This window comes from Pogona vitticeps, chromosome 1 (assembly GCF_051106095.1).
Source record: "Pogona vitticeps strain Pit_001003342236 chromosome 1, PviZW2.1, whole genome shotgun sequence".
In the NCBI taxonomy this organism is placed as follows: domain Eukaryota; kingdom Metazoa; phylum Chordata; class Lepidosauria; order Squamata; family Agamidae; genus Pogona; species Pogona vitticeps.
This window is the reverse complement of record NC_135783.1, coordinates 267,870,509-267,887,667: the sequence shown is the minus strand read 5'-3', so window position 1 is coordinate 267,887,667 and position 17,159 is coordinate 267,870,509. Positions and strand designations below refer to the sequence as shown.

General features: G+C 39.2%; 1 protein-coding gene across 1 annotated transcript; it reads left to right on the top strand.

Annotated features, from left to right (window-relative positions):
- The first annotated feature begins 7,215 nt into the window (after window positions 1–7,215).
- Window positions 7,216–9,803, top strand: PTH (parathyroid hormone). The gene is made up of 2 exons (XM_020797187.3): window positions 7,216–7,331; window positions 9,082–9,803. Exons 1-2 carry the CDS (start codon window positions 7,246–7,248, stop codon window positions 9,344–9,346), a joined length of 351 nt encoding a protein of 116 aa, XP_020652846.2. The 5' UTR covers window positions 7,216–7,245; the 3' UTR covers window positions 9,347–9,803.
- Window positions 9,804–17,159: the final 7,356 nt, after the last annotated feature.

Genomic DNA, 17,159 nt, shown 5'->3' with positions numbered 1-17,159 from the left:
GGGGTCTTGACTTGAGAACTTAATCCGTATTAGAAGGCGGTTCTCAAGTCAAAAAGTCTGTAAGTCAAGTCTCCATTGACCTACAGTGCATTGAAAACCGATTAATCCCGTAACGGGCCGTTTTTGTTCCATTTTGATTTTTTTCTGGTCTGTAAGTCAAATCTCAGTCTGCAAGTCAAACCTAAATTTTGCGGCCAGAGAAGTCTGTAACTCAAAAAGTCTGTAAGTCAAGCCGTCTGTAAGTCAAGGGTCCACTGTATCAAATATGCCCAACGAACATACACTTCTCTCTTCAAGAGTGCTAGCATTAGGGGCACCAGACCCCCATGCAGTTCAAAATTCATGTATAATTCTTATGCTCCAAAAGTGAAACTACAAAGCAATAACAGGTAATTCACACACACACAAACCTGTCCTGACTCGCATCAGCCTCCCTGGATGCCCCAGCACCCTCCCCAGCCACCTCATGGAGCTACCATGCCAGGAGAGGAGACCAGCCAGGCCGCCACCATCAGCTCTGGGTCTGCTGCACCACTAACAAACAACAGGGGGCTTGGTAAGTCCAAGACTTACCTTGCTCAACCCATGTCCTGGAGATGAATAGCAGCACAGTATTTCTTGACTATTTCTTGAATATTTGTTTATTGGAATATATACATGTACATACAGGAAAACTGTATCATAATCAAAACTGTGCTTCTCAAAGACGTGCAATTCAAGGAAGTGTACTGCGGTTTTAGAAGGAGTAGACATGTTAGTCTGTGCTAGCATATCAAGCTAAAACAAAAGAAGAAAAAATAAAGAAGGCAAAAACATTGTGGCACCTTAAAGACTAATTGCTATATTTTAATGTGAGTTTTTAATGGACAAGTCCACTTTCTCAGACAAAAGCTCACACTAAAATATAGAAATTAGTCTTTAAGGTGCTACAATGTTCTTGTTGTCTTATTTTATTTTATTTTACTTTGTCTTGTTTTGGCCAGTTAACGTACTGCACGTGCTCTTTATGTTCTCCCATTGCATTACTGACACTCATCTTGTACCATTTATGCCTTCTTGAAGGACCATCATTGTATGAACAGAGAACCTAACAAGAATGTCAGAATAAATAGCTGTTGGAGAGGTAGTTATGATATACAGTACAACTTAATACTAGTAGGGAATGTTAAAAAGTTCTTACAACTACCTTTGAAGTGGGGCAAGTACTCAGGCAACATGTTCTGATAGTCTCCAACCATACATGCTGGAAAGAACGATAAGTATGAGCAAGGTATGGCCAGGAGTTACCACTTGGGAGAGGGACTACAGCACATATCTCAGATATAGAAGGTCCCAGCATCAGTCACTAAGTATCTGAGGTTAAGGGGATCAGATAACAAATCTGACACTCACAGTATATAATATTGGGCTAATGTATAATTGACTGGATATAAGGTAAGCTTCCTACATGCCTGTTTGATAAAACAAAGACAGGCTTTGCTGGCCTTCTTTGCTCTTTGTTTTGTTTATAAAAACCAAGGTGATTAATAAAAACCATTGATGCCAGCAGTCACTCTGCAGATCAAAATGACCAACTGCTTCTAATAACCAAATGCATTGTCCAATCGCAGTTCTTATCCAAACTTTTTTCACCAGCACCATTTTAGGCACAAGAGACCTTTTGTAAGTGTTTATTATTCAGAGAAAAGGGTCATTTAGCTACTACTGAGACCTAAACAGACACCTGAAGCTCTGTCATGTTGGTTACATTATTGGCAAGGCATGCTGCTGAGGTATTTAAGAAGACAGAACTCACGTCAATCAAATGGAGATCTAAAGGCTTTGCTGATTGTTCCTTCAAAGCTCCATTCGGTCAGGACAGAAACATTCCTAGACACATTTAGAATGTTTGCCTCACCACAACCATCCAGTGTGTCACCACTTACTCCTCCTCCCTTATCCAGGCTATTCCACTATTAGTAAACATTACCTAGGCTTTCTCACTGATACGATCAAGGAGTAACAGCGCTAAACCTATGCACTGCTACACCATTTTTCTCTTTTAAATTATACAGGATTTCTATAAGTAATTGGAATTATTGGCATGCTCAGATAAGGAGGGATTTAAATACAGAGCCTTTTGTAAGTGAGTTTATACAGGTAAAACTATGCAAAACCGAGGAAACATGTATTAAAAACTAATACAATCTCTAAGACCTTGACAAAAGGGTTGTAAGAGTACTGTATTTACATCTGATGTACAAGAGAAGAAATTTACAACAACATGACCTGTTCCCTAATAGATAACTTGATAATTGCACCATTGCATGTCCATGCGTCATTCTTACTGGAGCCATGACTACAATGTTTCTTCATGCTTTGCGGCCATGTGTGAAAGTCATGGAAGGAGAGTTATATGCCTGATTCAGTTCTATAGCAGAAAAGGTTGTGGCAAGCTTTTTCTTCTATAACATGACACCAGTATCTTCATCCTACATCTCTGTCCTTCAGAAGCTCCACACACCCAGACTCCTATATTTGATTTGATATGATAGGCAATTGTCTTTATACAGTTGTTGTATATTTCCATGTAGTATTACAAAATTTAGACTATTAAAAAGGAACAGGTGCAAGATTTGTTTCAATCAATCAATCAATCAATCAATCAATCAATCAATCAATATGCAATGATGAAAGATACGATGTGTGATCAGCTATGTTCATGTCACATTCCTTCTTGGAACTGTGAAGGCTGAATTTTCAGCCAAGTACACCCTTGACACAACAGCAGCTTGATCTTTTACTTCTCTACCTCTCTTATCTTTCATGTATCTTTCCAGCCCTCAGCATTCTTTCCTGTCAAACACTGTGTTTCTGATCCATTATCAATAGCCTTTGCTGTCCTTGGGTCCTCTATAAGGTTTTCCAAACACAACTCCTAATCTGAAACAATGATCTACTTACTGATGACTGAATGAATAGTGGGGACAGACTTGCACCAATTAGCACCCCCTGACAACAATAGCACCAATTTGCTTTGTCTCTTGATATCTCTGTGTTCCTTGCTTAACATCTACAGCAGGGTACAGCTATATGTACATAGATATTCATACAATCTGGAATCCAAGTCGGACAGGTTTACAGATTGCATTTACACTACTGTAGCTGAAATTACCCATATCAAGTCTTCTTTACTGTAGTTATGACTGCATGTAATCCTGAATGTTCACAGACGTAATATGCATAAGGCATACACCATAAAGTAGAAAACAAAATTTTAGATTTTTATAAAGCATACTGATGAATTCTATTTTACTGAACAGAGAAGCTACTTCAAGATGGCTTTTGAAATGATGAGCAAGATAGCAGCATGTTTCACTTTAGCCCAAACAGTGTGGTTTGTGTTTTTCCCCCACAAATTCTATAAAAAGGAAACTATCTGCACAATTCATTCAAGCATATTATTTGAGTGACCTAATTCCCAGCTCAAAACCCATTCTTTTCATTTAGTGTGTAGTTTCACGTTATTGAAACAAATACTGTATTGTAATTTATATCCACAATTAATTTGTCAGCATATACCATAGAATAACAGTGAGTAGCCTTCAAAATCTAGTCTCTCCAGTGAAATAAGACTACCTATCAGCTAATCCACTGAAGAACCTCTCTGCCAGAAGCAAGCAGCAGGTACGCTGAAGAACATTCCTTCAAGATACACAGGTGACTCAAGTAAGACAAAATCTCTTGCTGAAAAGAAAAGCAAGCAAATAAAAACTGCCAAAAGTCTCCCCAAAACTCCAAACATCCCTTACCAGTTAGATACCGAGGAAGACATATTCCTCATATTTTTCCAGTATGCTCATATTACGATAACACCCAGAGAAGAGAGAGGTAGCAGCTTTCTGAATAATTTTTAAATCTGTTATGATGCACAAATTGTTCCAGGCATAGGGGTGAATCCGCTTGCTTAACATAATTACAGATTTATGATTTTAGATGAAAAAAAATCAGATGAAAAATCTAGTCCAATCACAATTCTGCATGTCTATTTTCTTTTCAGAAGGAAAAGGAAAATAGAATTTGAAAACAAAATGGTTTCCTATATTGCAGGAACAGCAGCATGATTTCATCCCTTTCAGAACAAAATTTGCACTTGTGGTTAAGCTGATGTCACATTGTGAGTAATCAATCAGGCTGTAGGTCAGGCTGCAGGATTGTGGTGTGTACTTAAGATTAATTTTCAGTGTCAAAATGGTTGTTGGGACACCTATGGAACTTTTCCTTTTTTCAAATTTAAATAGGCCGAACTTAATGAAGTCAGGGATGTTAGGTAAAGAACACAGCAACCTGCCTTTTATTTTATTGGCAGCCGTAATGCACTCAGAAATGTCACTGTTTTTAGTCATCTATGGACTCATTAACATTTAAAACTGATCATTAATTAATTAACCCAATGACATAATTTCATTATATGCATTTTTCTTCAACCCTAAGCTTAGATTCCCTGAAAGTCAAACTCTTTGAAGTTACCCAGGTTACTGCATTTTGTCCTAAACCTTTCTTTTCTTTCAATGCCCCATTAACAAAAGCACATGATGGGTGGTACATCAGGGTCAGGGGGTGTGTTTGAAAGTGACATCAACTGAGACAATAAAAGGGCTCCTTAGTTACTTAGAGAAGTTCTATTTTAAAGTTATATTTAAGGAGTCTTCTACAGCAATTAAGCAGACAATCGACTTCTGTAAGCTGCTGGTATTATCTGAAGGAAGAAACTTTGGTAAGAAACTTCTATTTTAATTTAGAACTGACTGATTTTTTAAAATGCTATTTTCTTCCACCATCGGACTGTGCAATCAACAATTATTTGAAAATAATGAATGGCAGAGTTTAAGCAGCTAATTTAAGCAGCAGCTTTTAAAATCTATCTGGGAAACAAAACATTGCACCTAGGTGGGACTCTATTGATTAATTGATTTTTTTAAATGCTCACATGAATGTGGATAGCATTTCATAAAAGATAACCAAGCTCCTAAACTGTAGGTGTTCTTATATTGCAACAATAAAAATAATATAGAGTACAGTAATTGTAAAAAAAGCTGCAGCATTCTACTTAGAAGTTTTACAAAATATTTATTCATCTGAAAGGCATAAATGAAATCTTCAGGTGTTTTACTGTCAATTTAGTATCACAAACATTAAAGCTGGACTCAGAGATGGACTCAGATTGTTTTCTTAGATGTTCGAAACATCTGGGGTGTCAAAGGTTTGCCATCCCTGCTTTATGATCTAAATTAATTTCTAGAAAGTGAAAGGCAGATAATATGGTGCGAGCAGGTATATTCAGAATTCAGGATATGAGTTGTGGATAGCTTTGCCATCTAGTTTCCCACCACAACTTCCATTTGTAGTTGGACTGGAATGTCCCAGAGTTATCTCCTCTGATGTACACTTACTATAGATAATGTACCTGCCAATGTGCCAAAAGTGGTGAAGCAGTTGTGTGTAACAAATGGGACCTGGCTTGCAAGCTAAAAATATGTAGTTGCAATAATATGATTACTTCAGTGTATACTGGACTCTGCACACGTTCATTCAGCCAGTATTATTAAAATGATCATTATTTAAGTCAATTGGATTCAATTTTAGATATACACGGAAAATCCAGAAATCGTTACTGGCACAAAGTTCAAAACTGGGAAAATAAATAGTTCTTTACTCAATGAATAACTAACCTCTGAAATTCATCTTACAAAACATGTTGGTAGCTATTAATTTGGATGGCTTTTTGGGAAAAAAAAAGTGTACTCATGTTGAGAGAGTTCCTAAAACCACTATCAGTAATTTTTAATCATAAATGCAAAATGTAATTTCAATGTTCACAGATACATTATGCTGGAAGACAATGGGGAAGGCAATTGCCTATCCGTGTCCTTCTAAAGCTATCCAGCTGTCCATTGCCGAAAACAGAATGCTGTACTAGAAAAGCATCTCTGGCCTGAGTAAAGAAGGCAATGTTTCAGGCATCCCAATGCTGTCCATCCAACACCAAAAGAGGCACTGCTGGCAGTAGAGATTCCCCCTCTTTCCCCTTGCAGTGCATTACATCTACTGCATTTCAAGATTAGCCAGGGGTAGTATCTGGACCACTTAAATCAGGGATTCAGCAAAATTCAGCAAAATGCAGCCTAGCACCCCTATTCCCATGCTTCCCCCCCTTTTTTTTTTTAGAAAAATTAACTGCTCAAAAAAGTGGCTTGCACCGATAGGCATAGAGGATATTTTGCCATATTTTGCTCCCACAACTGTTGTGAGGGGGCTCGTTAGAAGAGCTCTAGGGCAGCCAAAAAGCCAAAATTGCTCCATCTGCCACTAAAGGGAAGGAAGTGGCTTTTTCAACTTAACCTTAAAGAAATCTGTTTTGAAAGGTGGGGATCACAGAAGCAAGTGTGGCCCTTGAAGTCCCAGAAGTCCACCTGGAGCCCCCATCTAGAAGTTCCTCACATCTGACTTAATATACACTAAAAATGGGTGTGACTCTATGGTAAAATAGTGTTTGTAAAACGACAGTAAAAGACGGTATACTTGAAGCTACGGTACAAGATCAATGATTTGGTATTTCAATCATTTTACATTGTTTAAATTTTGTGCAGGGTTCTAAGGAAGCTTACAACAGTACCCTCATAGGGAATGTAGATATGATAGACAATCATTTATACTGGATAAATCTAAAAATTATTATGAAACTCCATGGTTACAGATAGTTGCCAGCAAAATCAGGTTGACTCTCTGTGTCATCATCTGTTCAGATAACATGAGAAAAAATCCTTTTAAAAACAGAATAATAGAAAAGTGAAGTTGGAAGGGGCCTACAAGGCCATCAAGTCCAACCCCCTGATCAATGCAGGAATACAATCAAAGCATATCTGCCAGGTGATTATCCAAGTTTTTCTTGAATGCTTCCAGTGTTGGAGCACTCACCAGCACCTGAGGTAACTGGTTCTACTGTGTTACTGCTCTAATAATTAGGAAGATTTTCCTGATATTCAACCGAAATCTGGCTTCCTTTAACTTGAGCCCATTGTTGCGTCTCCTGCACTCTGAGATGATAGAGAACAGATCTTGCCCTTCTTCTGTATGACAGCCTTTCAAATGATCTGGATCATTTTTGTTTGTGTGTAGTGTTCAAGTTAATGTGTCAATTTGATTAACCCAATTCAACCATGAGAATGTGGATTGACAGATTCTAATTCATCTCTTATAGTTAACATGGCATCAACCAGAGTCTTGGTAAAAACTGCAGTCATTTTATATGCAATCTGTTTCATCACAAATTCTGGTGGAAAAGCTGTGATGTAAGTATATATTGCTATACTAATTTTGTAAGATTATAGGTGTTGTTTAAAAATACGTGCTTATCTCAGTCCCTATTGGTAACTTCTTTAAGCAAAATACCATTATTTACAGCTACTTCTTAATTCTTAATATCTTCCCAAGACCGTTCATGGGCTGAAATACTGTTGTGAAGCCCTATGTGTGCAATGGGAACGACAGCAGCAGTAGCAAATTGCCACTGATTACAGGCTTCCTTTGATGATTGTGGGGTGCAACTTGTAGAAAACATAACAAAGTTGCATGCACCCTGAAAATGCCAAAGAAAGCCTCTAACCAGTGGCAATTTGCTACCATTGCTGTCAATCCCATTGAACATGCAGAGCTGTGCAACAGGATTTCCATCAGTTAATAGCCCTGTCCTCCTAAGCATACTTTGAAGTAAATCTCATTATATTCCATATTAATATGAACCCATAGAGCAGTAATTCCCAGCCTTGGGTTCCCATATCTTCTTTGACTAAAACACCCAGAAGACTTCATCACTAGCTAGGCTGGCCAGGATTTCTGGGAGTTGTAGTTCAAAAACATCTGGGCATCCAAAGTTGAGAAGCACTGCCATAGAGGATCAGCTGCCCAGTTTAGCTAATCAGAAGTACAGCTATATTATATGTTGTCCATAAGATGAAATTGCCATGATCTCCAATTTGCAGTTTTATGAGTTCTCCTGAGCCTGGGCAGATTAAGTCACAATAATGTTGCATGGAATGTTGACTCTAGAGTACTGTACAGTATGTTGTTCCCCAAATGCACCCCTCTTCCATGAACATAACACAAACACAAAACACAACTTGAAGGAACACATCTCTTCATATGAGCCTCTCTAGGTTTCAAGGTGTTCAGGGGGAGGCTCTTCTCTTGGATACTCATTTACTCAGGAGCAAAACTGCTACTGACCCCTCTTTCCTCTTTATACTCACAACCAGGAGAACTACTACTACTACTACTACTACTACTTCACACCATCAAAATTATAAAAACATTGGCTTGTATTATATAATAGATACAGTGGTGCCTCGCATAGCGATCGCTCTGTTGAGTGACAAAATCGCTTAGCGATGGAGTTTTTGCGATCGCAAAAGCGATCGCTTAGCGATGGTCCCTATGGGGGTTTTTTGCTTTGCGATGATCACAGGGAAGCGATCATGGCAAAGCGACCCTTTTTAAACAGCTGATCAGTGGTTTCAAAATGGCCACCGGGAAAACAAAATGGCTGCCCACTGTTTTTCCTCGCTTAAGAGGCAGCGAAAATGGCATCGCTATGGAGGATTTTTGCTTAAAGGTGAGGTTTTAAGCCCACAGGAACACATTAATCGTGTTTTGATGTGTTTCTATGGGCTTTTTAATTTCGCTTAGCGATGTTTTCACTTAGCGTTTTTCCGGAACGGATTAACATCGCTAAGCGAGGCACCACTGTACAAATTTTAACCAAAAACCTAAGTATCTCTTAAATATTGGTGCAGTATTTATGCTCTTCAAATATTGCTGGTTTTTTCCAGCTCTGATGGTGTTATTTCTGAGTTGTTGTTGTTGTTGAAGAAAGTTATTTTTCATCATTCACATGGTTCACAAAGCAAAAGGAAAGGAAGAGATCCTGGAAAAATTACAGTTCCTCTGTGAATAGGTTCCACATATAGCAGATGGCCAGATCTTTGCATTGTTTTTCTTCATGCCAGGTTGTTTTTAATCCCACTAAATTCACATTCATTACAGGAAGAGGTCTGTAAGTGAAATGCAAATTATGCATGATTTGGGGGAACATCTGCATTCTGTGAACAGACAAAACTGGCTCCTTGAGAAACTGCAGACTGTGCACCATGACCCCCAGGCTGCTGAAGAAACAGCCGTGGATGCCAAGCCCCGTGAAGTAAGAAGTTGGCGGCTCCTCCCTGGTCATCTTCAGGCAAAGATACAGAAGAAACCCAAGGATTGGAACAAAGGGTTTAAAGACACCACTTTCAAAACAAAACCTCAGTAAAAGAGTCATAGTGTTGGCTTTCCAAATTACAGTAGTGCATAGAGTAGTGAGCATTTAGGGCATTTTATTATTTATTATTTATAAAACAATGGCATCTAAAGGCATGTCCACCTCATACCACTTCTTGATGACTCGGTGTGCTTACCCTAAACATGTTATCCCCATGATCTAGATCAACTGTAAGGCCAGTTCAGACTGAGCCATCTACATCATTAACTTCTGCTGTGGAGTGGCTGAGCACTGGGTGAGAAAGACTCTTGCCTTTCCTGTACTTCCCTTGGCTGCTGTACTACTGAACCTGACTCATAATCATGGGCAGGTGCAATAAAGACAATCCTAAATGAACTGATTCATGGCTGGCATGTATTATATTAATAAAGGAATTCATGGTACTTGTCTCTCCATTTCAATCATGCCACCTACCTTGACTTTGAGAAGGCGGCAACACGGATAAGAGCAGAAATCAGAAAATTTATTGTACATTATTGTACTTTTGGGTCACAAGTCCCAGAATCCCACAGCATGCCAGTTAGCCGAGTTCGGGATTTTTTGGTTAGGAAAAAAAAACACAAAACTTTCCTGAGGTCTCGGTTAGACTTCGTGCAGCACTGGATTTGGTCCTAGGAGGCCTGCTAATTCTTTGACAGGGTATCAACTGATGGCAGGATAAATTCCTAGCAACAGTTCCTACACAGCCACTGTAAAAATGTTACTAATTAGGTGAATTAGCAATAGTAGTAATCCACAAATGGGGACAGTCCTGCAAAGGTGCTAATTGTTTGAAAAGGATTAAATATTCTAATATAAATTGAATTGAGATAAACATCAGTGCAAGCCATTTACTATCAATCTTTTCCTTAATACTGTGATTTTATCACATAAAATCGTTGACATGAATTTCTGACTTAATACTGTGGACAACATTCATGCTGGTAGAGGGATTCCGGGAGCTACAGTTTAATGAGCTCTGTACCTGAATGTTTCTGAAGAATGTCATGCATCTGAATGTTTTTGAAGCCCTTTTTTTTACGCTGTTGCTTAGACAGGGGGCTGTTGGGGGAGATTCATGAGATGACAGAACTAGGTTTTTTTTGTTGTTGTTGTTTTTTGATAAACGGGAAATAGGAGACGTATATACACCAGCACTGAACGAAAGTGGAAGGGTGGTGTGTTCTGCTAATCATAATGTATATTGCCTTGAAAATAATTCCTTATAGGCTCAAGTATCTGCTTTTAATGATTAGCATTTTATTTCACTGGAACCATCTTGAAGCACCATATCAAGTATGTTGCACTGAAAAAGCACATGCTGCTATACTTACTGCTGTGGCAGATAAAGCAGAATTCCTATTGCACCTAAAAATCTCAAACAGTGAAGTGAATAGATAGCACTACGATCTAATATTGATGTTTCACTCACAGAGCTAATTCTGTCTGTGAAACTGGGAAACGGTGATTCTTCTCAACCTTACAGTCACTGGACCACTCAACACCTGCTCAGGAGAGCTAGGAAATCCCCCAGACTCTGAAGAGTCTTTTATGAAGTGCAGAAGGCTGTATGGGGGAAATGGCTATACTACACTAGTGAATGTCTACTGGTGTGGACATAAGCTCTATTCTTACAGAGCTATAAGTTTATCTTAAGGCACATGTTTATGGAATTTGCCAGTAAGGGTGCTTGAAAACAGAACACAATATCCTGATGTTATAGACATGTCCCTGAAAAGCTCATCCATATGATGAAAATCACATCAACATAAATCTGTGCAAAATCACACTTTGAGGCTGCAGTCACATACTGTATGTACACAAGTAGTAAAGTGTGACTTCCTTCTGAGCAAATATTCATAGTCTGGGCCATGTGATAAGGAAGTGACTGACTGCATGATATAATGTCCCTATCATGAAAACTGGTATAGTCCAAATTTATCCAGGACTGAAGACGCAGATCATAAAATTTCAGCATTATCTTGTGGTGTCACTAACTGCATTTTCTGTATATAAATATTGGTAAGCACACATATATTTACACCGAGATTGGGGAAATCTATGGATGAAAAGCAAGTTTTCTATGTTTCATTATATTAGTTACTCTTTAATATCGGGCCTAAGGAATATCAAATACACAGCTATGCTATGTCAGCCTTTTCAGTATGGACACTACTATGACCTTCATGTGTTCTGCAATTAGTAATTGGTTAATAAATAACAAATAATAATAATGTCAAAATACATTCATTATTTTTCCACTTTAGAAAGAAAGATGCAAATAGTGTGATGTCATGAATTATATCTGGATGGCATGGGAATTTCTCGCTCCCTTTACATCAGGGACAATGCTTTGACCGAGGGTCCAGGAATTCTCTTGTACTCTCATGAACAGATAACTCACAGGTATAGACCCTTGAACCTGCAGAGAACTGCATTTGTTTCAGTGGCATTCCATGTGGGAATAGGGTTTTGAGATAGCAAAAGAGGATATTTGTGGAACTCTTAAATGCACTTTCTATTTATTCTTTTTGCTGTATGTTCATGTTTAACGTCAGAAATGCAGTTTTATTTCTTGATATCTGTATCTTGCTAATGCATTGTCAAATAAAATGGACCAAAAACTCTCTGACAGTAGTAGATGAAAAGCATAAACATTTGGTCATTGTCATTATTTGTATGGTCATTAGTCATTATCTGTCACTTTGTTCATTATCTTTCAGGGCAGGTATGGGCAACATGCAGCCCCAATTATTTTCTAGCCACTGAAAGCCCCCCAAATAGTTGTGGCCACCAAATTATTCAAAACAAAAAACAAAACAAAAGTAAAAAAGCAGAAATGACTTCTGGTCAATTCTGTTTCTGATTTTGAGTGCTTTTTGGCACCAGTGGGCTGCTGAATAGGTGCTAATTCTCAAGATATCCTAGACTGAGGAACTGGCCCTCATCATTTTCCACTTCTGCCATATAATCATGAATCAGTCTGACTAAATTCAGGCAAATTAAATTGAACTTAAAATCTAATGAAATGAATATGGAAGTGAGCTCAGTTGGGAGCTAAGTTCAACTAATTTAACAGTGCTTGTTCAGAAGTATGTCTCTGCTGTTCAACTTGGCTTATTTCCTATTTTATTTATTTAGGATTGCATCTAAAGAGGGAGCCACTCTAAATTGTGTGTATTCTTGTGGCAGAGGATGGGGGAGATTTCCTGGCACAGAAACCACTTCCTAAACACTGCCAGCTCATTGTAGACATTTCCTCTTCTTGAATTTTAAAATACCTCTTCTATTGATACAATGGAAATTGTTTTGGGCCCAGTCCCTGGACATACTGGGGGATTTCTGTGACTCATATATATCTTGGCTGGGTGCACCATCCTGCCATCAGGGCTTCTCTTCACCTTCTACCACAGGCAAATTTCCATCAGCTGGCCTTGGCAGGAATTTGGTCTCCATCAGCTAGGTTAAGGGAGAGCTTTTGATTGCTTTGCTATGTGTGGGTCCAGACTATTGTATTTAAGTAAAAACCACTGCACAATGACACAAAAGACACTCTTCTCTTAATTTGAATAGGAAGGAGTTCTGACCAGCTTGGAAAGAAATTTTAAAATGCAGTTAGTTATTGTTTTCATTCTAACCCCCACTCAAATTACCATTATAGCTACCTGGATTTAAAAGAAAACATTGAATTTCCCATTTATCAAAAGTAATTAAAAGTCACATTTACAACATCTCAGTGCTACCTGGGGTGCTAATAACTCCCTCGCCCTTCCTATCCATCTCATTGCCATCTCACTGTGAAAGATGACCCTTTAATTCCTGTGATGAGTCTATTTTGTGGGGAGCCACATCCTGTAACAACAACAAAAGAATGAAAAGTTACAGTTAAATCATGAAAATACTTACGCTACAATAAGTAATTTACAGCTTAGTTATTATTGGCAATTAATTGCTTCCAAATTCTGAGCCGACACCCTGTGTCTTGGCACATAGCTTTAGTTCAGGCTAGAGCTAGATATTCCTCTGCCAGGTCAACTGTGCCAATTTCCATATGAAGACAAAAGAGTAGCTACCTGTCACTAGTGTCTACGTTCTTTACACGTCAGCCTAGATTAGCCATATCCAATTTGGGTCAATAATTAATGTATTAGTATGACCCAGACCTGCCCCCCCCCCCACACACACACAAGGATCAGAAACGTCTTAATAGTCCCAACACTAGAGGGAGTTATTAGCACTCATAAAAATAAAAATTTTCAAGGGCTTTGCTTCCACTTATGTAGGCATATCCAACAATGACTATGTTTATTTAGGACAAAGCTATATTAGTTCAGAAAAATTGTTTTCTGGGATGAGAACCCCCAGAGTTCCCAACAGGGAATGTTTGTTGGGAATCCTGGGAGTTATAAAACAAACAAACAAAAACAAATTCTCAAGCTCTGGGTTAAAGTCAGCATCAGACAAATTTTAGCTGGTTTGTCTTGTAGAAAACTCAACATCACTGCTAGTGTGCAAATATCTGCAAATGGCAAAGGAGTGTCTTAATTCCTTAAACAAACAAATTAGGAATGTTCACCTAGTTTGTTTGTTTAAGGAATTCAGTGTTATCTTCTTCAGAGACCTATTGAACTAAACAAATGAAAACCATACTCAACTCTAGATTCAGAGCAGGTGGAGCAACCTGTAATAATAATTAGTCATTTCATTATAACGTTATGTCATTTTTGACTACATTTATACAACACGTTTTTGCTCTTGCACTCAAAGGGCTTTATAGCTTAAAACTCTCCCTTATAGGGGAGAACAACCACAGAAACAGAAGAACAGGGAGTGAAGAGAAAGAAAAGGAAGTTCAGCAACAGCAGGGGTGATATTGCTCCTTAATGAAGACAGATAATTATCTAATGAAGGATCTGACAGGGAGAGAATTTTGATGGATGTTGGTTCCAACTAAACCAGTGGAGGTCAACTTTACTGTTTTACCTCTTCCATAGATGCAGGTAAGTTGAATGGTTGTGGTTGAAGTTCTGGAAAAGATAGAGAGTGGTTGATACCAGCTAGACTGATGGAAGAGGGCCTCTGCCCAAAACTTTTTAACGCTAGAAGTACAGCATCAAATGGTATTTCCTTCAAAATGTGCTTAAGATTCAAGTTTTAGACACGATACATTTTGATCTTTGAAAATTTTCCCTAGCCATCTTGCTGCAGGATCTGCATATCTACGCAGACAACTTTATTACAATTTTGTATATATTATTCTAACCTTATCTCCTGACTAACCAATCCCCTGAAAAATTTGATATGTCTCAGTCATATCCCCCCTCAGGTGCCTTTTCTCTAAAGAACCCCAAAGGCTGTAGCCTTTCCTCATAAGGGAGGTGCCCCATCCCAGTCGTCATTTTAGTCACTCTCTTCTGCACCTTTTCCAGTTCACTGTGTCTTTTTTGAGGTGCAGCAACCAGAACTGTATGCAATACTCCAGGTGCGGCCTTACCAGCATTTTGTACAATGGCATTATAATGTTGGCTGTTTTATTTTCAATCCCCTTTTAAAAGATAGCTAGCATGGAATTGGCCTTATTTACTCCCACCACACACTGGATTGACACTTTCATCAAGCTGTCCACCAGCACACCAGGATCTCTTTCCTGATCCATCATTGACAGCTCAGAACCCATTAACTGATAACAAAAGTTTTGATTTTTTCACCCAATGTGCATTACTTCACATTTTCTTATATTGAAACGCATTTGACATTTTGCCCTCCATTCTCCCAGTTTGGAGATATCCTTCTGGAGCTCTTCACAATCCCTTCTGGTTTTCACCACCAGGAAGTTTCATGTCATCTGCAAACTTGGCTACCTCACTGCTTATCCCTGTCTCCAGGTCATTTATGAAAAGGTTGAAAAGCACCAGTCCCAGGACCATTTTCACCTCTCTCCTTTGTGAAAATTGCTCATTAACACCTACTCTCTGTTTCCTGGCTCTCAACCAATTCTCAGTCCATAAGAGGACCTGCCCTCTTATCCCCTGACTGTGCAGTTTTCTCAGCAGCCTTTGGTGAGGGACTGTGAAAATCCAGACAGACAATATCCACTGGTCTGCCCACATCCACATGCCTGTTGACCTTTTCAAAGAATTCTTAAAAGGTTTGTGAGGCAAGACTTACCCTTACAGAAGCCATGCTAATTTTCCCTCAGCAAGGCTTGTTCTTCTATGTGTTTTAGGATTTTATTTTGGATGAGGCTTTCCACCATCTTCCCTGGAACATACATTAGGCTAACAGGTCTGTAGTTTCCCAGATCCACCCCACCCCCACATTTCACTTTTTAAAGATTGACATGACATGTGCTATCCTGTAATCCTCTGGCACTGTGGCCATTTTAAGGGAGAAGTTATATATTTTAGTTAAGAAATCAGCAATTTCATTTCTCAGTTCCTTAATAACTCTTGGGTGGATGCCATCTGGGCCTGGTGATCTTCAATTTATCAATTAGGTCTAAAACATGCTCACTTTTAACCTGTATCTGATTTTATTCAGTCAGGAGGGGCCGTTCAGGCAGTGGGCACCAGCTGTACAACTCCCAGAAACCCCAGTCAGCTTGGCTAATGGTGAGGGACTGGCTGCGCTGAAGTCCAAAACATGCGAGGGAACCTAAAGATTAGATTTAATACAAAAGAGGATATTGAAACAATGAACCACTGAAATGCTCAAGGCCATGTTGAGAATCAGGTGTGGAGGGTTCTTTATTGCTCTCACTTGTGCTTTACTGGAAATCAAGAGCCCCTGCCACCAACTAGATAAAATGGCTTGCTCTACGTTGCTTAACGTGCCTATGCATATTTACTCAAAGTAACACCTGGTGTGTCCAACAGGCTCTCTCTCTGTTATGCATGTAAGTGCAGTGTCAGGTTTTTGTTTTGTATTAATCTGATAACATCCGGTATCTTCCTTCCTCTCTTTCGCATTTTAAGCCCCACACCTGTTCTTTGACTTAATTCACATGGACAAGTGGTTCCTCTTTCTTCCCTTTGATATGTTGTTGCCCCGGATGCATTTTGGTGTTTCCCTCAATAGGGCAATGCTACTTCAGAGGAACAATGCAAATGTTCAACATATTTCTTTGCATTGTTAAATGAACAATGCAAAGAAATAGAAGAAAATAATAGGAAAGTAAAAACCAGAGATCTGTTCAGGAAAATTGGAGATATTAAAGGAACATATTGTGCAAAGATGGACATGATAAAGGACAAAAATGGGAGGGACTTAACAAAAGCAGAAGACATCAAGAAGAGGTGGTAAGAATACACAGAGGAATTACTGTATTTTTCACTCTATAAGACACACTTTTTCCTCCAAAAAAAGTGGGGGGAAAGTGTGTGCTTCTTATGGAGTTAATACTGTAAAAAAGGGTTGCAATTTAAATTCTAACTGTAGATGGCAAAAAGGCTGCTTCTTGGTAGCTTTTTCACCCCAACAGTTAGGAAGAAGCTGTGGAGGAAGGCCAGGTAAGCTCCCGGAAGTCTACGGAGTGGTGGTGGTGATTTCGGCCTGCAAGGCCCGCGGGGTGTGGGGGTGGAAGACGCCTGGGAAGGGTCTGGGGAGGGAAGGGAAGGTGGCGATTTCGGCCTGCTAGGCCCTGGATGGTAGTGGTGGAAGACAGCTGGGAAGGGAAGGTGTTGATTTTGATTTTGACCTTTCCCAGCCATCTTCCACCCCCCCTCGCAGGCCTAGCAGGCCAAAACTGCCACTTTCCCTTCCCTTCCCAGACCCTTCCCAGCAGTCTTCCACCACCACCACCCCCGCAGGCCCAGCGGGCCAAAAT

What these genes read in the sequence shown, in the direction of transcription:
- PTH (XM_020797187.3), top strand. Translation starts at nt 7,246, where the DNA reads ATGGCATCAACCAGAGTCTTGGTAAAAACTGCAGTCATTTTATATGCA. An exon ending in TCTGGTGGAAAAGCTGTGAT is followed by an intron (nt 7,332 to 9,081) that starts GTAAGTATATAT and finishes CATTCATTACAG; the next exon opens with GAAGAGGTCTGTAAGTGAAA.